At 35.3% G+C, this 26,022-nt stretch overlaps 5 protein-coding genes across 8 annotated transcripts; 3 read left to right on the forward strand and 2 right to left on the reverse strand.

Annotated features, from left to right (window-relative positions):
- Positions 1-2,522: 2,522 nt before the first annotated feature.
- On the forward strand, positions 2,523-9,139 carry LOC114734708 (pre-mRNA-splicing factor ATP-dependent RNA helicase DEAH10-like; the record flags this gene model as incomplete). Its single annotated transcript, XM_028922349.1, is given in 13 exon segments — positions 2,523-2,568; positions 2,658-2,738; positions 2,888-3,104; positions 3,378-3,675; positions 3,677-3,802; positions 4,434-4,637; positions 5,414-5,574; positions 6,098-6,283; positions 6,933-7,164; positions 7,438-7,637; positions 7,737-7,871; positions 8,102-8,309; positions 8,511-9,139. Coding segments are annotated over 12 exon segments (2,070 nt in total), but the record flags the coding sequence as incomplete, so codon positions are not given.
- A 1,519-nt stretch (positions 9,140-10,658) lies between these two features.
- On the forward strand, positions 10,659-13,056 carry LOC114734715 (protein SPIRAL1-like 1). The gene is made up of 3 exons (XM_028922357.1): positions 10,659-10,732; positions 11,942-12,190; positions 12,739-13,056. The coding sequence occupies exons 2-3, from the start codon at positions 11,951-11,953 to the stop codon at positions 12,823-12,825; spliced, it is 327 nt and encodes a 108-aa protein (XP_028778190.1). The 5' UTR covers positions 10,659-10,732; positions 11,942-11,950; the 3' UTR covers positions 12,826-13,056.
- Positions 13,057-13,562: 506 nt separating this feature from the next.
- Positions 13,563-16,297, reverse strand: LOC114734714 (ubiquinone biosynthesis protein COQ4 homolog, mitochondrial-like). Of its 3 annotated transcripts, none has more exons than XM_028922356.1 (3): positions 16,168-16,297; positions 15,109-15,332; positions 13,563-14,245 (listed from the first exon to the last, which is right to left on the reverse strand). In XM_028922356.1, the coding sequence occupies exons 2-3, from the start codon at positions 15,289-15,291 to the stop codon at positions 13,739-13,741; spliced, it is 690 nt and encodes a 229-aa protein (XP_028778189.1). In that variant the 5' UTR covers positions 15,292-15,332; positions 16,168-16,297; the 3' UTR covers positions 13,563-13,738. The 3 variants fall into 3 exon arrangements, with proteins under 3 accessions (XP_028778189.1, XP_028778186.1, XP_028778188.1); XM_028922353.1 differs by having other exon boundaries at positions 16,156-16,297; XM_028922355.1 differs by having other exon boundaries at positions 16,147-16,297.
- Positions 16,298-17,562: 1,265 nt separating this feature from the next.
- Positions 17,563-20,214, forward strand: LOC114734709 (probable 6-phosphogluconolactonase 1). Of its 2 annotated transcripts, XM_028922351.1 has the most exons (4): positions 17,563-17,606; positions 18,329-18,523; positions 18,858-18,993; positions 19,559-20,214. In XM_028922351.1, exons 2-4 carry the CDS (start codon positions 18,351-18,353, stop codon positions 20,060-20,062), a joined length of 813 nt encoding a protein of 270 aa, XP_028778184.1. In that variant the 5' UTR covers positions 17,563-17,606; positions 18,329-18,350; the 3' UTR covers positions 20,063-20,214. The 2 variants fall into 2 exon arrangements, with proteins under 2 accessions (XP_028778184.1, XP_028778183.1); XM_028922350.1 differs by lacking the exon at positions 17,563-17,606 and having other exon boundaries at positions 18,208-18,523.
- A 251-nt stretch (positions 20,215-20,465) lies between these two features.
- Positions 20,466-23,488, reverse strand: LOC114734710 (cytochrome b5-like). Its single transcript, XM_028922352.1, has 3 exons — positions 23,273-23,488; positions 21,409-21,475; positions 20,466-20,870 (listed from the first exon to the last, which is right to left on the reverse strand). The coding sequence occupies exons 1-3, from the start codon at positions 23,357-23,359 to the stop codon at positions 20,638-20,640; spliced, it is 387 nt and encodes a 128-aa protein (XP_028778185.1). The 5' UTR covers positions 23,360-23,488; the 3' UTR covers positions 20,466-20,637.
- Between the last annotated feature and the right edge of the window lie 2,534 nt (positions 23,489-26,022).

The raw sequence follows: 26,022 nt of genomic DNA on the forward strand, positions 1-26,022 counted from the left end.
GGCCATGTGAAATTTTGTTAAAAATATGGCCCACGGATGATATGCTTTGCAAAGTTGGACTGGACGCAATGGGATATTTTCCCTTTTTTATTTTTTGGGGTGGGGGGCCTCAAGTAAGTAGAGAAAACCATCTGGCAGTACCCAAATGAAAAAAGACATGTGGCATGAAATCAAATTCAAATTCCAACCAACAGGGATCGGATACAGGAGAAGGGACTAGTCTCTAACAACGTGACAACCAAGATTCGAATTTCCTCTGGGAGAGGTACTCACATTTAATGCCCGACAGTGTCTCGAATAGGATTGTTTTCAATAGGAGGACACCTATGCTTTAGCAAAAAAAAAAAAAATCCAAAAAAAGAGTGTCTATAACATCTTGAATAGAATTGTTTTTAATAGGAGATATATGTACTCAACAAAAATAAAAATCTGCATTCTAATGGCAGAAGCCTCTAACTTATGGAATACAAAATGCTTTTGCAAGTCGAAAATTCTCTCTCACTTCTCTTGCACTCTGCACGCTCTACACAGAGTGAAGAAAAGAGGGTGGAGCATGTTTTGGATGGCTTTTTCTTCATCCAGAGTCCAAACTGACTTCTTCCTAGACTCCAACGCCCCATTAGAGGCCATCCATATGTGAGAAATTCCTCTTATTTCTCCACGCTAGCCATATGTTCTCCTGGCATAGTAATCCAAATCTCTAATCCACGGCTTGTGTCAATCAAAATAACCTTCTCAGGAATTGTTTCCCGACCAACGGGTAAATTGAGCAAGCGGCCCATTACTTGGCCCATTCACCTACATCTGGATTGACTGGGCCCATTTGAGCCCGCCCAAACACAACACAAAATGAGCGGGCTCAAATGGGCAGACAGCGGCCCAAATAATATTTATTTATTTTTTTCAAATTTCTTTTAGCTAAAGTGCTGTCTCTCGTCTCACGAAGTGTTTGTGTAGAAAAACAAATCTGGTTTGGAAGTGAAAGTGATTGCATACTTTTTTTGAAAAATCACTTTCAAATTAAAAACTATGGTTTGGAGTATAAAATCATGATTTTCCGTAAATGAATTCTTTTTGTTTTTGCTCTTAAATGTATAAAACGATGATTTGGGATATAAAATATATTTTTAATATTATATTTTTTAAAAATATATATACACATGTCAATTACTACCTCCGATCTTTATATAAAAGTTACATAACTAGTTTTATTAATATTAAAAAAGTTAGTTAAATTAGTTATATAATAATATATAAATTGTATTTCCTAAAATACTTGTTAATAACGTGCATTGAGACTATTATTTGATGAAACATTTAACATATGTAATTTAATATGAGAACTATTTAAAAAAAATGGATAATGAGTTAGGCAAAGTAAATTAAAATCTTATTTCATTTGTTAGCTTTATTAAAAATCAGAGACAATATTAATTAATTATATTTAATTCATATTATTTACTATTTAGCAAAAAATTTATTTACAAATTCATTTTTCAAACAAAAATATAAAATAAAATATATCTTTTTTATAATTATCATATTAACCCATATCTTTTTTTAATAACTTGTACATAAAAAAACCATTATGATACCAACCATTCAAATATTTTGCTTTATTATCGAAATCACTTTTTTTTGTCAAAATCTATTATTTTAAAATTTATTATCACAATAAATTTTATCAATTTTCTGCCAAAAGCTATTCTGATATTCTCCTTTCTTCAAGCTATATGTTTGGTCCTATTAAGCACTTCTGACACTCGTGACTCTCACAACTCGCAACCTCGACTTTGCTCACACCTAGTCCTTCCCCCGGCCGTAGCACAAGCTTCCCACCCTTGTCTTCTCGACCTTTTTCCCTCCCTTCCCCTCTCCGACAGTAGGACTCAGCAGCCGCGAGACGCCGACGCTCACGCAAGAGTCAAGACACGTTTTTCTTTCTTCTTTTTCCCTTTTAAATTCTCAAATAGGTAAATCTTCATTCTCTCATCTCCTCCTCCTCTTCTTGTTCTTTGGCTGATTGGCTGTCTGTAGTATCTGGGCTTGAAAGTGGAGCCGCATTCTCTTAGTATTTATGGATTTTCTTTTTCATGCTAATTGGTGATGAGTGGACCGTCTTTAACATTTATTTATTGGCATTTTTCTGTTGAACGTCTGCTTAGCTCCTAAAAGCTCACTCAAGCTGTGCCGCTGTTTGGTGTGATGCCTTCCATGGCTCGAGGAGAATTCAGAAACTTCACCGGCAGTCAGAAGTCGGGTAGTAAATTATCCCATGAAAATCAGAATCGTCAAACTGATTTCCCTGCCCGGTAAAATTTTCTGTAAATATGAAAAATTTAATCTTTGTCTTAGAATCCAGCTGAGAAGTTAATCATGGTTGGAATTTCCGTTCAGAGCTACTTGAGCTAAATGTTTGAATGTTGTGTCACCAGTTTCTATTGCGAGTGAGTCAAAATAGGTTTAGGGCTCTATTATTTCGATTGCCGTGACATTATTTGTAAATATGCTTTGTTACGCAGGAGACAGAAGATTTTACACAAAGAAAGTCTCTTCCAATTGCTTCAGGTATTGGGTCCAGATTTACTTTTGGTGCTTTTTACGTTCCAATTCTTTTCCTCATAAACTTAACACATTATTCAACTGTTGCCATTTAGTTGAGAAAAGACTTGTTGAGGAGGTCCGAAAGAATGATATTTTGATAATCGTTGGTGAGACTGGAAGTGGAAAAACCACACGTAGGTTACATTTATCCTTATAAATATTATGGTTATTTTTATTTATGAGCTTTATGATTTTCCTATCTGTTTATTGGAATATAGAAGCTAGATAAAACATATGATTAACATGTTTTGATAATTTATATGATTTGCATTAAACTGTGTAGAGATCCCCCAATTCCTGTTTGATGCTGGATTTTGTAATGATGGAAAAGTTATTGGGATAACACAACCTCGGCGTGTTGCTGCTGTTACTGTGGCAAAACGGGTTTCTGAGGAATGTGGTGTTGAATTGGGCCAAAAGGTTGGTTATTCTATTAGATTTGACGATGCTACATCAAGTTCAACGAGGATTAAATACATGACAGATGGATTGCTTCTGAGGTAGAACCTTTGCACAACTCTGGATTTTATTTTACTGATTAATACCCTTGGGTGTAATTTATCAGTTTCATATCATACAATTTTCCTTGTTATTTGGCTTTCCAGAATATAAATGGGATGGTGTGAGGGCATGACTATGATCTTGTTTAATAGTTTTTAAGATGGATATGTGGTTTAAAGCAGTCGAGCAAATTTCATATGACATATGTTTTGTTGCGCTATTAAAAATATAATTTACTAAAAATGCTGATGTGCCTCTTATTGTGCTTGCAGGGAAGCATTATTGGATCCATTTCTTTCTAGGTATTCTGTTATAATTGTTGATGAAGCTCATGAGAGAACTGTCCACACTGATGTCTTGATGGGCTTGCTTAAAAGTGTACAATATGCTCGTTCAAATCTTGTTTCTGATGATCAGAGACGTAATTCTGAAAACAAGAATGTAAAGAGTGGCATTTCATTGGAGAAGGAAAATGGTGGTCAGTGTGGCAGTTTTCTTAGGAAGCACAATAACAGAAAATATGCTCCCCTGAAGCTAATCATCATGTCTGCAAGTCTTGATGCACGGGTTTTTTTCTGAGTACTTTGGTGGTGCAAAAGCTGTTCATGTCCAAGGGAGACAATTTCCTGTTGATATATTTTATACTCGCCATGCAGAGGCAGATTATTTAGATGCTTCCTTGATAACGATATTCCAGGTTATTGGTTTGCTTAGTCTATGTTATTTAATTATGTCTTCTTTGCTAGAAGTTTCTAAGTGTATAGGCACGTAAACCCTTCATTTGCAATGTTCATATTTAGTATTTAGTTGCAGTTTATTCTTTGACGGGGTACAAAAGTGAGATGTGGAACCTTACGCCAAAAAACTTACTTAGATACCCCATTGAGTATCCTATACTATTTAACGTAAGACTTAGTATCCCATACTATCTAATCTTAACCCTCTTTAGAGCCGCCAACAACCTAGCTTTAGTATCAGTTGATGAGCATCTAAGAAGAAGTTGAGGTAGGAGAATCAACCCACTTAAATTTCCTGAGCCTCCCATATTACTCATTGTGGGATTTAGTATCTCATGCTATCAAGTCTTCATCAATCTCTCTTTGTGATGTATCGTTCTTTTCAGTCTGTTTACTTTGTCATGTCAGTCACTCAAATTGTTAGGCTTAATATTGTTGAACAATTCAAAAGAATAATTACGTCAAAAAATAATTATCAACCCGAGTTGTTAGGCTTAACTTTGCATATATTTTTTAGGACTCGTTATGATGGTGACTCATAAATGAAGTTCTTGGTGTTGTTGCTTAAGTTCATGGTCTTTGGTTTTATAGATTCATTTGGAGGAGGGCCCCGGTGATATACTAGTATTTCTGACTGGCCAAGAAGAGATCGAATCTATTGAAAGATTAATAAATGAGCGACTCAAGCAATTACCTGAAAGCAGCCAGAAGCTGCTAACTGTGCCTATATTTGCTGCTCTTCCTTCTGAGCAGCAAATGCGAGTATTTGCACCAGCTCCATCTGGATTTCGTAAGGTATCTAGGTGATCATCTTCATATAATAATTAAATGCTGGTTCAATTCGATATATTTAGGGCAGTCATATATGCTTGTGCATTGCTTATTTCCGATATACAAATTTTCTTTCAAGTTCTTTGGGCACTTGTCTGTATAATTGTAATCCCTCCTTTTCTTTGTTGATTAATAGGACAGAATAACTTGCTTTTACCCATAAGTATACAATGTATATGGCATTTCTATCACTTTCAATTCGACATCCTTTGAACAATTTTCAACTTCTGTTTCGTGCTTTAACAATATCCTTTTTGCAACTTCTTTGCTACTGCTTTCATCATTGAATCACTTTGATTGTGTTATCTGTATCATTGCTGCTAGCTAGCTAATTTACCCGTATGCTCCTGTCAGAATTTCTGTGCACTAAACTGCCATTCATTTTTTTTTTTAAAACTGTATTGCAAGAACCACAGAAACTTTTTCCATCTTTGCCATCACTTCTAATGTTTTATCTCCTTTTTTTAATCTTCATCACTTCTCCTTTTGGTATTATGTCTTCTCTGCAAGCTGACAGTGGTAATTGGTGGATGTGCACAGCAATGTCTGCTTTATAACTTGAGTAGCACCTGTTTTATGTTAGTTATCATATATTTTAATGTTTAAATTAACTTGTGATTTTTATCTAGAAACAATATCATATTATTTGTTCTTAGAGCATATCAGGAGTTTTCCTTTTTCTTCCCTTCCTGCCCATATTGTCGTACTTTATTTATAAATCAGCTCTACTGTTCTTGAAGGTTATACTGGCCACTAATATTGCTGAAACATCAGTAACAATCCCTGGAATCAAGTATGTAGTAGATCCTGGATTTGTTAAAGCACGCAATTACGACCCTGGCAAAGGAATGGAATCTTTGGTTGTAGTACCTACATCAAAGTCCCAGGCTCTGCAAAGGAGGTGTGTTGCTGCATTTATGCTTGGGAGCATTTCATATGGTTGACTGTTGCTGCTAGTGTTATTTTATTTTGTTCAATGAATGAACATCAAACAACTTTATCTCACTTAAGTGCTTAACTCAGGATTGCTTCTTTCGTTTAATTTAAATTCAGTTTAGTGAAGTGAACTTTTGCATTCCAAGTAATACATGGTATTGTTTGGCATGGTCTTTGGGGGTGTGGATGTAACATTAGTGTTTTGAAAGATATTTTGTTGTTTTACTTGGCGGTAAGCTGATACACATCCAATTTTATTATTGCTTGCAGTAATTTAGAATGGATTGTCATATAATGCACAATATTTTATGCTCCATTAACTTTTGAACACATTCATCATGAACGGTGGCTCATTTGGGTCTCTTTTCCCACTTACATTGGTTTTATGCAATAGTTACTGTAAGCTAGCTTAGCTTAATTAAATTGATGGATAAGGAAAATAGTATTGATTGAATGGCTCAGATTGCTTACTGACTTCTTGATACTAGTGGGCGTGCAGGGCGTGAAGGACCAGGAAAATGTTTTCGTCTCTATCCAGAAAGTGAATTTGATAAACTTGAGGACTCTACAAAGCCAGAGATCAAGCGGTGCAACCTCTCCAATGTCATTTTGCAGCTTAAGGCTTTAGGTGTTGATGACATACTAGGGTTTGATTTCATTGAGAAACCTTCAAGGTGAAAATCACTTGAGAATTTTGGATTGATTGCTTCCCTTTTGTATGTTTGTTGATAGTCCTGTGCTTGCAATTTTTTTTTAGTAAGTTTTTATTTTTTATCCTCGTCTTGGTAAAGTGTAGGTTAAATCAGTTTGGGTACAATATTGTAAACTGACATAGACATTTTTGTCGTTACAGCATCAACGATCAACATATGCTTTAATTTACAAAACTGCTACTGTAGTTAAGCTCGTGGATTTGTTAATGGTTCATTCGTTTATAAATCTCTTCAGTGTGGTCCTTCTTAATTCTCCCTTGCATTTATGGTGCTGTTTCCAGTTTACTTGTGCATTATTTGCCAAACCTTGATAACATTTTTCTTGGGTCTGTTTGGAAAGACGCCCCTGGATAACAGATCAGTTCCTTTAACTAGATATGTTAGTGAATATATCTTAGTGGAATTAGTGATTATATAAATGGTTGAGTAAAAATATTAAAAACTTATTTTGTTTCTTTGTGCTGCTTTCTCAACTGTCATATATCATGCGGCAGAACCGAATTAATATTCTTGATGGGTCTTCACTGATATTTGCCACTGTTATTTCTAAAAGTTAGTTTTACAACCTGAACCATTAGACAAAGCTCAAGTCTCTCATATGTTTGAACAGGGCAGCTATCATCAAATCATTGGAGCAGCTATTCTTGTTAGGTGCTCTAATGGATAACTGTCAACTATCTGATCCAGTTGGAATTCAAATGGCTCGGCTTCCCTTGGACCCTATTTATTCCAAAGCTCTTGTTCTAGCTAGTCAGTTTAACTGCTTGGAGGAGATGTTGATAACTGTTGCGATGCTTTCTGTGGAATCCATATTTTATGCACCTCGCGACAAGTTGCAAGAGGTAAGAAGATTGGTCATGACACAACCTAATTTGTTCTGATCATTTTTTATCTGATGCTTGGGTGACAGAATGTGAACATCAGAGTGAATCAATGAATAATGTACTATGCTAACCTATTGACCACATAACGGCAATATTTGAAATTGTTGTGTGGGTAGTTCAAATACATTAAATTGATTACAGAGATCTCAGTCTTCAACTATTTCCTTACTCCACATTTAACCCCTGCTGATATATTTAAGTTTATTGTTGTGTTTCTACCCTTTTGACCAGGCAAGAACTGCAATGAAATGCTTCTCAAGTCCAGAAGGAGACCACCTGACTTTGATTAATGTGTATCGAGCATCTCATGAGTTCCTAGAAAAGAGATCGATGGGAATGGGTAATGCAAAAAGTGAAAAGGCTCTGAGGAAGTGGTGCAAGGAAAACTTTATCAATAGCCGTTCTCTCAAGCATGCTCGTGACATTCACAAGTAGGGTATATGGTGTTTAGGCCTTATCTTCAATGACATTCTTTCTACGATGTTACTGGCAATGATACATTCTCACATGTTGATGATGTTTTTTTGCAGGCAAATTTTGGGGAATGTTGAACAAATGGGTTTGCATGTTGCTTCTTGTGGAGATGATATGCTTCTATACCGCAGATGCCTTGCTGCCTCCTTTTTCCTGAATGCGGCTGTAAAGCAGCCAGAGGGAACATACAGGTATTCAATCTATCGCAAGCTGCCTTAAATATTATTAGACAGGCCCTTCATAGTGCCATTGCCATTTGTTGCGGACAAGGTCAAACTCCATTCTTGGGGGTGCCTTTAAGTTTTGAAATTCTTCAATCACTTTTGACCTTTGGTTAAATTATTACCTCTGATGATTTTGTCGTGTCCCTCTTGCTTTTGCTTCTGTAAAGAGACTCACAGTAAGGCTAACTACATGACAGGGCCCTCGCAAGTGGTCAGGTGGTGCAGATCCACCCTTCGTCAGTATTATTTCAACAAAAACCAGAGTGCATAATATTTAATGAACTGGTCCAAACTAATAACAAGTACATACGGAATGTAACCAGAATTGACTACCTATGGTTGACTGAGCTGGCTCCTCAATATTACGCTGTGCAGAATTGAATTCTTGGCGGTGGCACGGAACTGGTAAACTGCATTAGTGTTATTTTTATATATTTTCCTTTTTTCTCGCAGGTGTGCTATTACACTCTGAATTTGACCATTAACCCCATGCGATCTCCTGTTTGTATATCTGTGGTATGGATCCAAATGGGTGGTGTTTATTAAATTTACCTTATCTATTGATGTTTTCTGTGAAAATGACTAACAATTGCAATATTTCTGTAGAGAAGAAGGCGTAATTTTAGTCCTTCACTAGTAGTTGCATTTCCTATGTTTGTGGATGGAACTCGTTGATGTCCACCTGCAAAAGAATCACCCGGTCGATGTTGGTAATCCTTCTGATGAAGCTGTTTCTTCTTGTTTGGAAGATGGATGGAACATGTGGAGCAAGCCCAAAAACAGCTTCATTTTGAAAAGGATAACATCCATCGATGTTGTTATGTTCTTGGGAAGAATCTGTTTTATATGAAAGGCGGAGGGAGCATGTAAAGCAAGCCCAGGAGAGAGCCATTCATAAAACTTCTATACATCATGAGGTAGTTTTTATGTGGTGGTGGTGTTTGTGGAGAATTTAATGATCTTGTATTATTTTTGACGCTTCTAGTCCGTCAAGCTAACCCTTCAAGTAACTGGTCTGAGTGTTGTACTTCTCCTTTTGAGGGCCCCACCCATCATCCTTGGCATCTAGCTCATCCCATGTATAGTGGTGGATTAGCATCTACCAACATAGAAAAAGATAGTGCCGAGGAATTTTGTCAAGTCAGGGAATGATATTTTTACCTTCTGATGTACACGAAAAGCAACGATTATGTAACTTCCGCATTATGATGATATGAAGCATATCCACCTGTCAATCTCTGGATAAATTTTTTATTATTATTTCCTCAATAAAATCCCTATCAGCATGGAATTCAGCAATTTGGTTTTCTTGGTACAAGGAATTTAAAGTTAGGATCACCAATAAGAGTAAGAGCTTGTGAGTAATCACTTTCGAAGCTTCACTTTCCTGCATCCATTCTCCCAAGCCCTTTTCTAGACCATGTAGTAGGCCGATCTTAGGCCAATGAGGGCCCATTTCTTGTTTCCCAAAACATTTTCGACATGTTAAGCTGAAATCTATTGTTCGAAATTTATGAATAATTTCAAAAACTTTAAATCTTTTCTTTGTGAAAAGCTCTTCATTTTGTTTCTTAAGCATAATTCTTTCAATCCAAAAGGCGTGGTTAGGCGGATTATTTGGTTCAAATAATATTGAAATATCAAAAAAATTATTCTCACTTTAAAATCTATGTAAAGCACATACTTCCATCAAACATTCAAATGCTTCCTCCAATCTTAAATATAATGTTCTAATATGATAAAAAAAAATTATGTTAGATAACTATTTATAACATTATTTTTTTCACTAATGTTAATCCAAACGAGGCAAAATGTAGTTTCAACCTTTATATTTACTCCTTTGATCCTAAATATAAGACTCTTATACACACTAGTATAATGGTCTTATATTTAGGATGAGAGGAGTAATTTATAACAAATTACAAATAGTTAATTACTTCTGTAAACAGTTAATTGTTAATTTTAATTTGGGTTAATATTATTTTTAGCTCTTGAAATGTAATCACATTTTGGTTTTAGTCCTGAAATATGAAATAAGTGATTTTGGTGTTGAAAATTTGACCTTATTTTTATTTTGATCTTTAAAATTTTAAACAAGTGGATTTAGTCCGTAAAATTTGACTTTATTTTGGTTTGTTCTAAGATTTTCACTCATTGAAATAAGGACTAAAACCAAAGTAGGGTTAAATTTTAGAGACCAAAACCATTTGTCTCAAATTTTAGGATCAAAATCAAAATAAAATCAAATTTGAGGAACTACAACCATTAGTTTCAAATTTTGGAATCAAAACTAAAATAATGTTAGATTTTAGGCACTACAAATTATATTAATGCTTTTAATTTTTTGGGAGCATATTCCATGCTCATTACAATGATAAGTATAGAGTACTCATTTTAATTTGAATCATTATATTGATTTTAAATGATTCAGATTAAATTTAATTTTTTTTATATATTTTAATTAATATTTTATTTTAATAGATATAAAATTCAAAATAAAAATAATCTTATAATTAAAATTTTTAAAAAAAATTTATTATTAAAAATTATATGTTAAAAATTTTAAATCTCAATCATTCATATTAAATTTTAAATTTTTTAGATTGTATTGCACCAAAAAGCACATGGTTGAGCACCGAACGAGGACGCTTAATTTTTAAGACAATATGAGCACCGCTCCAGATTTCAATTTTAAAATTCGTAAATCATAAGTTTTGTAGTAGTCACGCTTATTTACAACGCGCACACTCCATTGCCTCGCCACTCCAGCGCCCACTACGGTTTCGCTTCATTCTCTCTCATACAGCGTCTCTTTTCTTCTGGATTTGGTATCTTCTTCACCGTAGCTCTTTGATTATTTTCCGCTGAATTAGGGTTTCAATCTCTGTGAATCTCTTGTTACTGTCATTCATTATGAGCTTCTCCATCATCTTTCTGTTTGCTTGAATTTTGATGGAAGTTCTGTGGTACTGATGATTTATAATGTGTTTTCGCTTTCTATTTTGCGGATCAAGAACTGTCTATGGTTTAGATTTGTGGCTTTTTATCTTGTTTGTGCTGTTGTCGTGGCACCGTAAGTAACACATGCCTTTCGAGTGCGTTTCACTTGATCTTCGTCTGCCGTGTCTCAAGGATCTCGGATTTGTTTTTGTGAATAGTCTTTGAATTTGTACAGCGAGACACTTAGTGAGAAGTGTGTTGTTGTGACTTTGAGATGATTGTTTGTTAGGCAGCCGCTGTATTTATGCTTCTAATTTTTTGAGGAGTGTCGAGCGTCCACTCTAATTTCTGTTTGTGCTCGTACGATGTGTGGTAAACTCTGTGGCTTTGCATTATCGAGTCATTGAGTTACGAAAGGTTTCTTCATATTAAAGGAAGGAAATACCCATTACTGTAAAATGTAAACAGGAAAAGGTGAAGAAAATTGATAGGATCAATTAATCGGTTCCATCGTCTGTCTTGCCGATGGTTGAAAGGTTGGAGGAAAAGTAGGATGGGAAAACTTTCATTGGATTTTGTATTAGTGAAAAAGACGCAGTAGGAAAAAAGTAATAGAGAGTGGATTAGGATAAGGAGGGTGGAGACTTCTCTTATTGTTCTGTGGAAATAGTGAAGAATACCTTTCAAAATGATAAGAGGACTGTCTATCCTATTTGAAAGTTATGTGCTTATGCCTTAACCTTATAATGCAGTCACTAAAAAAATTGTATTTCTCTAATATTCGAAAAGGGAATATGAAATAGTTAGAGTCGTTTACGCTCTCTCCTGCTTGACCCCCCAAATATTAGGGCCCAAATACAATCAAACCTTATAAATTTTCTCTTCTCCACATTTTAGGCCAGACATGGATTAAGTTTACCTGTGGGACTGTTAAGATATCCTCCTTCCAATCTTGGCAATGATTGTTGCCTCCATGAAATCATATTATGATTTATCTTAGCTCATTTGTTTCCTTTCTCTTGTTCTTCGATAACAGTTAATTTTACTTTTGTCAATTTACATGAAGACGGATATTCAATTTACCTTGTAATTTACAGTTGAAGAGCATGGGTCGTGGAGTTAGTAGTGGTGGTGGACAGAGTTCGCTGGGCTATCTTTTCGGTAGTGGAGAGGCTCCAAAACCAGCAGAAAATAATGCCCCAGCCCCAGCCCCAGCTGAAGGACAGGTTGTAAATAACGAGCCTCCTTCAAAGAAAGCTTCCCCTCCAGTAGATGTGAATAAGCAGGCTCCTGCTGGTATCCACAGCAACAAAGTAGATGGCCAGAACACTGGCGACTTCATTACGGTATTGTGTTTGCTTGTTACATCTATTTGCTTCTTTTCTTAATTTTATTTTTCATGATAATTTGCTGTCAAAGGGGTTTTAAAAAGTGATGAGCATGACATCAAAATACTTCGTTATCTGTGGGTAGCATAATTCGAACTTTTATATGTGTGGTGGCTTCTCTTCATTGTGTTCTATGGTTAATTTACTTAATTGCCATAGTGGAGTCATCGAAAAAGCTTTCTATGCCTATTGGTGACATTTGGTTTGAATCAGTTAATACTGCAATCTCAGCTTCAGTTCAATTCAAGTGATGATCACATGTTCAATGGTTTCCCCTACTATCATTTATATAATTCTAAATACTTGAGAGAGACCTCTTGCACCTGCAAATGAAATGATTTTGTTTTTCTCCAATCAGAAGGAATAAACGATTACATTTGATGTAATACTTTGTTTAGAGTGAGACATCTAATTTAATGAATATGTTGTATCTGGCTATCTGCATGTCTTGTAAGAAGCACCCCACAAAAATATATTGCTGATTATTATTGTTATTTATGCTGCAGGACCGACCCTCAACTAAGGTCCATTCTGCCCCTGGTGGTGGCTCATCTCTGGGCTATCTCTTTGGTGGACCTAGTGAAGAAAAATAAGATTTCTGAAAGTACAAACCCTGAAAACATTGGGAAGATATGGTGTAATATAGATTGTGGTTGCTTGGATGATTCAGTTGCTTTGTTCTAAAAGCAGAAAACATGCATGCATAGTTTTTGCTTGTCAATGGATGTTTTAATTTTCAATTGCATATCTGGCTTTACTTGTGTACTTCAAGTGTTCTCGAGATTTTTATTATTTTTAATTTTGCTCTTTCTGGCTGTTTTTCAGATTTCTTTTTATTCACTTCCCAATTTTCTCCTACCCGTGTGCATTGGTGCCAATGTTGATATTTTGAAACTATCAACATTGAAATATTTACTACATCCTTTTGGAAATTCGAACTATTTTTCTCCTAGATTGATAATTACTTTAGTTTAGAGAAATCTGCAAATATATTGTCTTCCTCGGTATTTTTTTCCTGGCTGTAAATTTTCATCTCAGGTATCTTTGGATAATAACAGCAGACAATCAACTGCTTTATTCTTTTCCTTTCCTTACAATGACCATTTTTCTTTTTTGGGTACAAGTATTGATTCTGTGTGGCTTTTGAACTCAATTAGTAAAATGCCGGGGGGGAAAAAGAAAAGAAAAAACAAAACTAACCAAAGCAAATGTCTAACCATGACCATGAAGCTTGCCATTATGGCGGCAATCATATAAAGCTTTCCGATTTTCTAAGTAGTAAATATATATCGACCCCTGCGCTTACGTTCGGCCCCTAGGTCCATTCTAATGATTGAGAATTTGAGATTAAGGCACATCATGTCAAACAAACTCGTTATCATTTTTCTCTATACAGGACCATATAATGTCAAACAGAAGATCTGGATCCCCATTTTCAAAGAAAAATTCTCCTGTGTATCGTCTCCAATACATTGCAAATAAGATGATCGCCCACGAATGATTAGGTCAAAAAATTTGTGGTTTAGGAACAGAAGGGGCAGGAACAATGCCCCATTTCCTACGGACATCTTCTAGATCTTCATGAAAGTGCCGCTCATAATATACACACGTAAGATCAGTGCATTGCATGCCAGCTCGAATGGCCCATGGGAAGTAGTGCTGATAAAACAGTTTTCTCTGCTTTTCGCTGAATCTTGCCGTGCCCCCCACAACAGACAGCAGGCACATAGGAAGGTACATCTGCTCAAACTCAATCACCTTTAGTGCAGACTCTCCGATCAAGTTAGTCGGTAGGCCGAAAAGGGTATGCCAGAAATCATGAATTTCACGAGCTCGCATGGCTACGTAGGCTAGTTCATCTGTCTCCATGAACCGCACTGGAGGTCTATCATCTGGAGAAAAATTCCTGGACCCCATGAATCTAGCATAGGCAGCACCAAATGTGTTCTCTGGTAGGTCCCAAGCATGTCCAACTTCAGCTGATATCACACGAGGACGCTCTAACAATACTGCCTGCCAAGGACAAGAGAAAATGGATTGGTCTTGGCGAGATCTGACAGTATATCTAGACAAAAACACATTACTCCTCTGGTTTTATCTATAAGAAACTTCCAACATATTCTACACAGACCCAAAAAAAAAAAAAAAACTTTAAATGGTATTAACTTTCCATTAAAATATAACAACTTTCCAATTTACCCTAATGTAATAAATACACTTTTTCCCAAAAAGAAAAAAACACCATCTATATTATAATAAATGGAGGACAAAATACATTTATGCTAAAAATTTAACGAAATGACTTATAAATAGAACAAAAAAATTTCTTCTCTCTTGCCTTATAAATAGGATCAGAAGAGTATCTTTTCCTCATTGTAAAAGGCAATGAATGCCAATTAAGGCTTTGGCTTCAGCATGAGAAGAATCATTGTTGTGTTGGTTATTTTTATCTTCCGGGGTCTATTTTGCAACTTTATACGCGTCCTTCTGTAAGTTACTCAGTATAAAATAATATCAGGTCAATTCATCCCCTTTTAAGGTTGCCCCCGACTAAAAGATGAGCATTGTCACAAGTAAGAGGCCAACTTGTCCCTTTTTCTAATAAACGAGTGACTTGATTCCATTATCATGTCCATAAAGAAAATATTTCTATCAAAGAGAAGTCCATGAAGAGTTGAATAAGAAGGATATTCAACAAACTATCACTTGAGACGTGCAATAATGCCATGTCAAAACTGCAGGAAAATCCTAAGTACAATAGCAGTTAGAATTCGCAATAAAATGGAGGAAGTTCGTCATTCAATGATAAAAAAATTTATAGAGAAAGAACAAGAGTATCCTCCAAATCGAATGAAAAGATGCAACCATCGTCTTACCCTGCCTTCTAGACTCCGCTTCATCCTCTCAAGAACTCTCTCAAAAGCAGGCTTTCCGGTTGTCTCTCCAAGAGCTGCGATTAAATCTGCTCTTCGTGGGTCTAGCAATGCACCAACTGCTGAACCAAGAGCAACAGCGGCCTGCTGCCACCCCTTTAGTGGGATTCGACCACCTTCTATCATTGTGACTCTCCTTAGTATCAACCCCAAAAAAAGAAGAAAGTCTGAAAAAAAAAAAAACCAAAACAAACTCTCAGTTTTAGATCCCCTTCTTCTTATTCAGAACATACAACACACAAGCACAAATTCTTTTACTATTAAACGGTATATCTTATACAAATGACAGCTTTTGTATTTTGCCAAGTAGTAATAAAAACGTTATCTATCTACAAGTATATCGGCACCTGGTTACTTTCACCTCGGCTGTCACTTTTAGGCAGAGCGTAGTTTTTGCCAGAAAACAACTTTCTTGAAATTGAATTGATTATCAGTTTATTCGCATTCAGTGCAGAAATGGAAAATGTTTTCTTTCGTTTAACATTTCCCAACACTCCTTTGGTATTCAAAGAGAGGAACATATTTAATATGTTGCTCACAGTGGCTAATATAGAATCCTATAGATTTCCTTTCATTAATAAATTTACAAATTTGCACGTTGCATCTGTCTTTCTGTGGCCCTCAATACACAACAACTAGCCAAGCAGAGCTAGGTTGTTCGACCCATCTGTGATTGGGGAAAAAAAAATAAAAAAAAACGTTTGTCGTAATTTACGCACTCTAATCCAAGTACTTGACATCTATGGCTGAAGTTTAAAATCCAACTTTGTCTTTGCATTGCGGATGAAATTAAAGATCATAATCATGCAATCAGTCAATATTCATTGTTACAATAACACATTCACAATACGATAACAAATCCATAGAGTTTAAATCGGAATAACAGAACCATAAAATCCAATAGAGGGTTCACGAATGGAAAAATGAATATATCAGTACTCTCATAGAATGAATTTAATCAAGAAATAAAGGCCTACGTACTTCACATACGGGTTTGATTACCTTCGAGGTCTCTGGTGGTGTTTCTGTGAGTGGTGATTCCGATTCAAGGGTGAGGGAATTCAAGAGTGAGAATGAGAGAAACAATAACACAGGCACGCAGGCGACGGCGCACACAAACGGAGGACGACGAAGACAACGACGGAGGCAAGCACCAGGGAACAACTATGGCAGAGTCAGGGCAAAACAAGGTCGACTTCTTGTCCCGGGAGAGATTAGGCAGGAAATGAGGCCAGCAAAACGCTGCCGTTTTTGCTCCGGGATAATTTTATAATTGTTAATACAGTTTTCTTTTTTTGGTTTTATTAAATCTATTTAGGTTATTGGCCCAAAGGTGGTTCGACCCCATAACGGCCGAAATCCGGCCCAAATACATCAACGGCCCAGCATTAAAATGAGTCATTGCCAAGCCTTATAGTCTTATTGTTAGCCAACAATAATTAATCTAGTTGATAAGGAGTCGGTGCATAACTCACAAGATGATGAGTTTAAAACTCACTATTTTTTACCAGCGCACGCTGGCACGACTGGTAAGGGAGTCGTGTTCCCTTAATCATCGCCTCTGCGGTTCGATTCCTGGAGGGATGGGAATGGAGCAAGCGTGTTTGGGAGAGGGTCACCCCCATCATAGGCCCGACAGTACCCGAGGGATTAGTCATTGGGCTCGCTCCTATGGATACCCTGGTGCATACCAAAAAAAAAAAACTCACTATTTTTTTTAAAAAAATTATTTATGGTGAATCATGTGTTGAATTTAAACTTAAATATTTCTGTCCAAATTTTAAAAAAATGCCGTATCATCATTAATTTAATTAGCATTGCATTAATAGTGTGAATTCATTTATTTCCCCATTGAAGATGCTGAGTCTAATTCTTGCAAGACACAAATACCAATTTAGGAATTTGTCGACATCTGAGCTTTAAAGAGCGATTCAGTGTTAGCTTACAAGTTAAGTAACATTAAATTTCTCTTTGAATCTGTCCTAGTTTCATGTATTAGCAAAAATAACATCATACTATAGTGATTGCACATGCTTCTTTTGTCATGCATTAATGATTGAGTATAAAAGACAAATACAATCAGACTCATAAATTCCCCAAGACTTATCCTGTTTTAGTTTTACTTGGGATTTGGGAATAAATATGTGGTTTTGTTTTATCAGGTAAACAATTTTCTCAGATATTTTTGGTTGGGGACATCAATTCAAAAATAGTCACGACAATTTATCAGATTTTTAAGATTTTATTGCAGGAAATCTAGGATCCTGGGATTGTCTCATTTTCAAAGAAAAAGACAGAGGATCAGAGGTGGTTTTTCTCATATAAAAGTTTTCTTCCTATCTCAATTTTAGCCATTAAGTTGAGAGAGAGAGAGAGAGAGAGCTTTTGCGTGTTCAAACGCAATCAAATCATTCTGTGCATGTGGAAGTTTAGTCCAGTAGGTAATATTCTACTCATGTAGGTGTTTTTAAAAACAAGATATATTACTTTTTTCACTTATTTATTGCCATTTTTTATTTATGTAATTTGGTTATTTGTAACATATAAAAAAGATCAAGAGATTAGCATTTACCCTTTTGATGCATACACACACATGCGGAATCATCTTCTAGCTTATGTCAGTTTCTCCTCTCAATCATCCCTCCTCTTTTCTCTTTGTGAGCATTTCTATATTCCCCTTCATATCATTCTTATGCTTATCGATTCTCATGAGACTAACAGTTAATCGTTTCTATTCCAATTACTTTATTTTCATGCTTATGCTGTCCCCCCCCCCCCCCCGGGGGAGGTGGTTTTGTTTTATGATCCTAGGCATGAAATTTTGCTGTCAAATTTTTCTCCTATTTGTTGAGTGTGAACTTGTGTTAGAAGTTAAAAAATGGCGTCAACTAGGTTGTGCAGTTATTAATCATTGAATTGCCTTCTCAGATCTCATGGAAAAAACAGCAAATTGAACTTTGGGTTTTACAGCTTGTGGATTCTTGTACCAGATTGACAATTATCCCATGTTGTTCATGGATAGTATGATGTATATTCTGGTGTCTTTTTGATCTGTTTGAGGAAGTTCATGATTCTTAGGTTGTATATGGATTTCTTAAGTTGTTTCAGATCTTTCTTCGGGTATTTTTATCCCTGTCTAATTTTTTTTTCTTCCCAATAATAGAGCTACTGAACTTGTTCAAAGCATGGCTCTCTCTTGTGGTCATTTTGATAGAGGAGAGGTAAGGATTCATGAGAGTTTGGAAGAGCTAAAGACTGATTTGGCAGATCTTATTGCTGAACTATCAGAGGCATCTGTGAAGGAAAGGGGAGCGTTTGCCATTGCTTTATCTGGCGGCTCCCTCATTGGCTTAATTAGGTATTTACGTTCTTACCTTTTTTTTTATTTTTTTTATTTCAATATAATGTTTTTACATTTGAATGTCCTAAAATGCAATTCACCTGAAATATAGAGAATGATAGACAGTTAATGACCTTGTAACTTAATGACATGAAAACTCTCTTATAAATGAGAGATCATGAGTTCAATTCTATTTTGTAATCTTATATTATCAGTGTCTGTTTTTTTGATTCAAAGACAAGAGAAAGATAAACACAAAAAAAGAGTAGGACCCATTTTTCTATATCTATTTCTCTTTGTTAATTTTAGGTGACGTGCGTTTTAATCAATCAAATATTATGGTGGCAAACAGCAAACTCTCTGAAGCGCCTTATAGCAAGACAGTAGACTGGTCCAAATGGTACATCTTCTGGGCTGAAGATAGCCTTGCGGGGAAAAGCCATCCAGATAGCAATTATAAGCTTGCAAAAGATTGCCTTTTGTCCAAGGTTGTACCCTCCTGCTTCTTCTTTTCTTAACACAGATTGTTTTTTATTCTCAGAATCAGTCATGAATAGACCAACCTGGTTTTGGATTCCCATTAAAGTTCATTTGATCAACGATTCAATCTTTATGACATTAGATTTTGCGTCAAGGTGGCCTATCTTTTTCATTGTTCATTTACTTATTCACTCGCTGTCAATACTGAATACTTTCCGGCGGACACATGACAATATTTGCAGTTCAGGTCTTGTTCGTAGTAAGCACTTGATGATAATGTGGGGCAGATGCTGTTAAATGTAAGAGCTAAATAATTAATTTATGGATAATAAGAGCACTAAAATACCCCATTTGATCATTATCCTATTGATGAAAACTGCTTTCATATACATAATCAATAAAGATAAATTGAATAAATTTAGAAGACAAAATAAATTAGAGTCTTACATTTAACACCAAAACAAACACACCACCTCTTCCTTATATTTAAGAATTGAGACGGGGGTAGTGCATTGTACTTTATAAATAGATATTCATTTATTTTCTCTGATCAGTTCCCACTACTATTAGCAGGTGGCGATCATCCCTAGTCATGTGCATTCCATAAATGATTCAGTGTCAGCAGAAGAGGCTGCTAATGAGTACGAGTTTCTAATCAGACAGACAGTTAAAAATCGTATAGTGGGCGTGTCTGAAACAAGTGACTGCCCCAATTTCGATTTCATCCTTGTTGAATTGGGTGCGGATGGCCATGTTGCCTCTCTATTTCCTAATCAGTCAGCTTTGAAAGAGAGGGAAAAATGGGTGACTTTTACTACTGATTCCTCCAAAACCTCTCATGAGAGAATCACATTCACCTTGCCTGTTATTAATTCTGCATCTAACATAGCAGTGGTTGCCACAGGTGATAGTAAAGCAGAGGCTGTACACTTGGCGGCTGATAATATAGGGCCAGAGTGCCCTGTAGTGCCGGCAAGGATGGTCCGGCTGGTAAAGGGTAAGTTGGTCTGGTTTTTGGATAAGCCAGCTGCTTCAAAACTTCAACTTTCCCTGATGTCCAATCAGCATGAGCTATGAAATACCTTGCAAACGTTGCAGCAAGTTGATGTACATGGTTATGGGATATAAATGTTCGATTCTCGTAGATCCAAACTATAGTCTTTACCATTGGATAAAAAAAAAATTTCAACATTTTGATGGTTCCTCATATAATGAATTATGTTCCACAATCATTTGATCTTTTCAAGGTTTGTTCCACTAATTTGATCATCGGAAGATAGATAATAATCAAGTCAGTCTGAAACTTTTGAAAATCACATCAACTTGAGCTTGTCGTTGCTTCTGATAATCTTATGATAACAGACTAATCTATCATAGATCCTTCCCTGGCTCTCCGTTCCTCCCATCCCTCTACTCTGCCAAGGCATTTCAAAATGCAACAACACCATAAACCAAATACTGGCTTTGAGGGCCAGAGGAATCAATGTGAACTAAGATTGTCAATATCCATTACTTAACCAATCTTTCAATGTACTGCGTGTAACCAAAATTTTAATATCATGGAGGAGGTCAAAGTTATCCTTGAAACAATGAAATATCTGTCGCAATTATTCATTTTCAGTTCCAATAAAGGGAAAAAATTAAGTGAACTATTACTTCTTACGCAAGTACAAAAAACCAACTACCACTGAGATGCCAACTACGGCCACAGGAACAGCCCAATATTGCTTTGTCAAATGCAAGAATTTCTCTGAATAAACTGCGGCTTGATTTTTGGAGGAAACAGGAGGTGAAGTGTCAAGCTCACCAATACAAAACTTCTCCATAAGTTCTCTGGCACTTTGGCTGTGGCCAGCGTCCTCAAATTCATCTGTTGCATCTTTCCCTTCATCAAAGTAAAAATAAGATGTTTCAATAATTGTATTGATAATTGTCAATGGTTTCTTTCTCTTTTCTACAAAGCATGGACACCATATAATTTTAGTCATATTGCAAGTTGAACAAATGCCAGAGACTCGTGCTGAAGCAATGAACTCATGAAAGGAAAAACAACTAACAAATTAAGTACTAAGAGAGATTAGATACTCTGTCCTGCTGAGACAATTAACGATCTTGCCGTAATGTTTTACATTGCACAGGAATAATTAATAATATCATCTAATATTTATTGAAATTTTAGAAATTAATATTGGAGATATAGGATAACGACAAAAAATTTTCAAAAATTAAAAATTAAATATGAAAGTACGACAAGATGCTCAAATCAAACAGCTGTTGTGCGGTGCCATGTTTCTTATTTGTAGGAGTTTGAGGTGTAAATATGTTGCGTCAACCATCAATGTTTCTGCTTATGGTTTTTGTCCTATGCTTAGTATGGCAGTCTGGCAGTAAGATACAGAATATATGACAGTAAGCATAAGTACCAGTTGCAAGAAGGACTACTTCATCACCTCCAGGATGGTCATCCAAATATGAGGTCACATCATATACCTGCATTCATGATCAACATATTTTAGATTTTTTTTTGCCTTTTAAACTAGATATGCAACCATCAATATATAAGCCGCAAGTTGCAAAGTCCAAATAATCACTTCTTCTTAACTAGACCAAAAAAAAACAGATGAGAAACCAATAAGTAAACGTAAAAGAAACTACCATCCCAACAGGGAGCCATTGGACAATTACTTCTGACAACAAAAGGAAGTGTTATAAGCATGAGCAATCACCTAAGACGCAGACCATCACTTAACCTCTCCTGCTCCTTGACTCCCCGATAAAAACCTAACCCCCCAAAAAAAAAAATTCAAAGATGGTGAAGATACACCGATGAAGATGTAACTTGAGAATCAATTACTAGAATTGCTGAAGATGTGGTCGTATTCCAAGCATTGATATGAAAACTTAAAATTTAAGAAGTTTTGTGAATGACTAGAATTCCTGTTACCAAAGGAGAGACAAAATTGAGCAAAAAAGAAAGAAACAACAACAATAAAGCCTTATCCCACTAAGTAGAGTCAGCTACATAGATCATACAACACCATTGAGCGCTATCTAAAACCAAATCAAAAATAAAGAAATGATAGAACCACCCCACCCCCACCCCCACCCTTTTTTTGAATTGATATGAAAATTTAAAATTCTAGGGGTCTCATGACTAACTAGCAATCGTGTCACCTCCAAGGTTTTTTTTTTTGGGGGGGGGGGTGTTTTATTCATAAAAGAGTGTTTAATAGGGCATCTTATGTAACTACAAAAGCAGAAGGGGATATCATACTTTAATTAAGAGACAAGTTCTTATTCATCAGAAGCTACTTGACGCCACATAAAAGAAGATGCAGAATATATATGTGTGTGTGTGCATCGGGTATGAATCTATGCATATAACTCTCATGTGTAGCTCACATTAAAAAGCAACTACCATGGTTACGGTGAAACTAATTTATTAAAACATAGGACAAAAACCATTCACTCTTCCTGAATCTATGCATATTCCAGGAGCTGTTGGCAACCATTCAGTCTTTCTGAATCACAGAAATATTTCTATGACAAAGCAATAGAAAATAAATTAGGAAAGAATATAATGGGAAAAGGATGGCATCCGAAAATGATCAGGAAAGAAATGATAACAAGACAAAACTGAGAACAAAATGCAGATAGGAGGCAAGAGTAATGGAATGATACGATGTCTTGCTATTGGTCTGATTAAAAGTAATCAATCATAAACCCTTGACATTTCACAGATCATATTAGAGAAAGATATGCCTCAGGGGAGGCACAGGAACTACACAAGCAGCAATCTAAGCTGAAAAAGATTTGACATAATTTTCTCGCGTAAATATATACAAGGTAACAAATGCTTTTCACAAATAATTATTGAACTTCGTTGTCGAGGCTGAAAACAATAGTATTGAAAATTTCAGCTCCCCCACATTCCAAATCCAATCATTAGGTGCAGGACACCTTCCACTCGTTCTTGAAACTTCAAATATACGAAAGCTAAAAAATTTCCAGTGCAGAGATAAACAATTCCAAACAGATTTAAAGGGCAAGCAATGCTTCAATCCTCAGGAAACCAACAATAAAAATTTTCCTGCTCTTACTGTAGCATGGAATGTCAATACTCAAATACCACCCGCTTCTCCTTCATAAAGAGGCTAGTTAACTCCCAAGAAGAAGGAGAAGGAGATATAAGCACATTTTATACATGACCAGTGAAAGTAGAACACCACTCAGAAGTTGAGAAATACCCATCAGAGTGAAAGATAAAAATTAAGCGAAAAATCTTACCTTGCCGTCAATAACGACCCAGCAATCATCTTTGGTGTTGTGCTGGGAAGCCTCTAGCATCGTATAGAGCTTGGCAAGGGTTGGCATGTTTGCTAGTCTTCTGGCCTTTGACGCTTCAGAGTTGAGAGAGAGCTTCGCTAATGGGAAGAGGCAGAAATGTGCAGTAGCTCTCTTTCCTCTGACTGTCGCTGCCTTCCCCTCGCTACCCTCTTCCACCAATCACTTGCCTTAGGGTGTGTTTGGTTGGAGGGGAGGGGAGGAGAGGGAAGGGAGGGAGGGGTAGGGGAGGGGAGGGGAGGTTTCATCCTCCCCTTGTTTGGTTTGATTAAAAAGGAGGGGAAGGGAGGGCATTTAATGATCCCTTGTTTGGTTCAAGGAGGGGAGGGGAGGGATAGTAATAATCAATTTACCATTTTACCCTTATATATTAGTTTATGTTTTTTATTGATATATTATATAAATTAATTTACATCTTAATTTAAATTATATAATTTAATAAAAATTCAATCTTATCATGTTAATATGTGTATTAAAAAATTGGTATAGTAATTTTTTTTCTAATTAATATAATAATATATTTAAAATAATCAAATTAACAAATTTTATATGCTATAAGAAAAATGAAATTTTATTTTTTTTAGGCTATCTTTTTTTCCAGCTTTAAAATATATTTAATAAATAATATATTTATAAAAAACAATTAATTTTATAATATTATAATTTTTTTTTAAATATTTTTTATTTTTAAATAATTTTTAAAATATATTTTTAATTATAATAATGTATATATTTTTTATTTTTTTACTTAGGATAATATATTTTTTATTTGAAATAAATATTATAATAATATATTTTATGGGTAGAAGTGGAATATTAAAAAAGCCATAAGGGCATAATGGTCCAAAATTTTGGCTCCCCTCCAAAAACCCCCAATTTGGAGGGGAGCTAAAATGGGGGGAGGGAGGGGAGGGGAGGGGACGTTTTAGCTCCCCTCCCCTCCAAAATTTTTAACCAAATAAGGGGAGGGGCTCATTTCCCCTCCCCTCCCCTCCAACCAAACACACCCTTAGTTGAATTCTTTAAAAAAAAGGAAAATACTCTCAATCCGCCTTCTCGGAATTAATGGGCTCAAGGCCCAATAGGCTGACCTGGGCTTGACCATTCTTCCAGCCCATTATTATATAACTGGATCATAAGATTGCAAAACAAAAGGGGCACTTACAGTTTGTTGTCTTGACAAAAATTTGATTGTAAAACCTATTTTTAAAAAAATATTGTGATTTTACTGTCAACCATTAAAAAAATGAAAGAAATTAATGAAAATATGTGCATAGCTCACTTTTTTCATTATTATTTCTTTTAATGGATGGATATTTTATTTTAAATATTTGAATTGTTTTTCTCAAATATTTACAGAAAAAATATTTCAACATCTTCATACATCGGATAGAGGGTTAAGATTGCAAGCAAAAAAGTGCGGATAATTAATGAGAGACTAATCAATAATTAATAGAAGCAAAAAAGAAATGATGTTAAATTTTTTAGATAAGTTATTAGTATCTTACTCTAAATTTTAATAAGTTATTAGTGTCTTACTACTATCTTTTATAAAATAGTGACGGACCATTGTAAAAGCATTCTTTTATACTCCTCTGGCTAGAAAGAAAAGATTTGTTTTTGTTGAACTATTTTATACTCTATGTCTCTATTTATTATCATATGGATTGTTATTTTCTTGCAAAGTGTATATCATTCTTATTCTATTTATAAATCACCTATTTATTTTACAACTCTCTACATTTATTAAGTCAATAGGATAAAATTTAAAAAAAGGTTCATTAATCACCCTACCAGTGACTTATTCTAGGAACAAACTTTTTTTCCTACGAGTGATTTATAAATAAGAACAAAATAATATATTAAATAAAGTTAAAGTTAAAAAGTTATTAAATCTTAAGACATAATTAATATGAGGTTTCAGTTTCTCTTGATTATAATAAAATACTACTTCCGGTCCTAATTATAAGAGCTAGTTGACTAATTTGAGAAGATTAAAGAAGCAAGCTGAGTTAGTTATTTGTCCTAAATAAGTATTGTCTTTTCTAAAATATCCTTGCTAATTAAGTGTATTGACTAGAACTATAATTATTAGAAGAACTATCTTGAAAAAAATTGAGTAAATATAAAAGACAAAATGGATTAGGATTTTATATTTAGGATCAAAATAAAAGTCAAATAGGGTCTTATATTAAGGACTGGAGGTAGTATATTAAAAGTAACTTATAAATAAGATAAGAGAAGTATATAATACCAGAGAGTATGACAGAAATTTATGAGGAGATATTGATGGAGCAACAAAGAAGCAATAATGGCGAAGTGATATGTACAAATGAGAATGAACATGCATGTTGGCTGCATGGGAGAATTGAGACACTTCGTTAGCAGAGAACGACAAATTGTAAAAGGCAGTGAGAATTTGATGAATCATCATCATCTCTTCTGCTTCTTCCTTACAGAAGATATTGCATGCATGTGGCCATAAGTGCTAAAAGCTTCTTACTCTGCTCTTTTTATCTAATAAAGATGGCTTCCTCATTCATCATTTCTGTTCATCATTGGCCTCTCCCTAACATTATATAAACATCCTTTTCAATTTCGAATTAATTTACACGTGTCAAATCTATAACATCATGCCCCAGTTACTTTTAAAATATCCATAAAAATTAATCTAGTTGATATAAATGCGACTC

This window comes from Neltuma alba, unplaced genomic scaffold (assembly GCF_004799145.2).
Source record: "Neltuma alba isolate B1F8T4 unplaced genomic scaffold, ASM479914v2 tig00013130_pilon, whole genome shotgun sequence".
NCBI lineage: Eukaryota > Viridiplantae > Streptophyta > Magnoliopsida > Fabales > Fabaceae > Neltuma > Neltuma alba.

Excerpts from the sequence above, each read along its gene's own strand:
- LOC114734715 (XM_028922357.1), top strand. The coding sequence starts at position 11,951 with ATGGGTCGTGGAGTTAGTAGTGGTGGTGGACAGAGTTCGCTGGGCTAT. Across the intron at positions 12,191-12,738 it reads ACACTGGCGACTTCATTACG|GACCGACCCTCAACTAAGGT; the intron begins GTATTGTGTTTG and ends TTTATGCTGCAG.
- LOC114734714 (XM_028922356.1), bottom strand. The coding sequence starts at position 15,291 with ATGATAGAAGGTGGTCGAATCCCACTAAAGGGGTGGCAGCAGGCCGCT. Across the intron at positions 14,246-15,108 it reads AGCGGAGTCTAGAAGGCAGG|GCAGTATTGTTAGAGCGTCC; the intron begins GTAAGACGATGG and ends TGTCCTTGGCAG.
- LOC114734709 (XM_028922351.1), top strand. The coding sequence starts at position 18,351 with ATGGCTCTCTCTTGTGGTCATTTTGATAGAGGAGAGGTAAGGATTCAT. Across the intron at positions 18,524-18,857 it reads TCCCTCATTGGCTTAATTAG|CAAACTCTCTGAAGCGCCTT; the intron begins GTATTTACGTTC and ends GGTGGCAAACAG. Across the intron at positions 18,994-19,558 it reads AAGATTGCCTTTTGTCCAAG|GTGGCGATCATCCCTAGTCA; the intron begins GTTGTACCCTCC and ends TACTATTAGCAG.
- LOC114734710 (XM_028922352.1), bottom strand. The coding sequence starts at position 23,359 with ATGCCAACCCTTGCCAAGCTCTATACGATGCTAGAGGCTTCCCAGCAC. Across the intron at positions 21,476-23,272 it reads GGGTCGTTATTGACGGCAAG|GTATATGATGTGACCTCATA; the intron begins GTAAGATTTTTC and ends TCATGAATGCAG. Across the intron at positions 20,871-21,408 it reads AGTAGTCCTTCTTGCAACTG|GGAAAGATGCAACAGATGAA; the intron begins GTACTTATGCTT and ends ACTTTGATGAAG.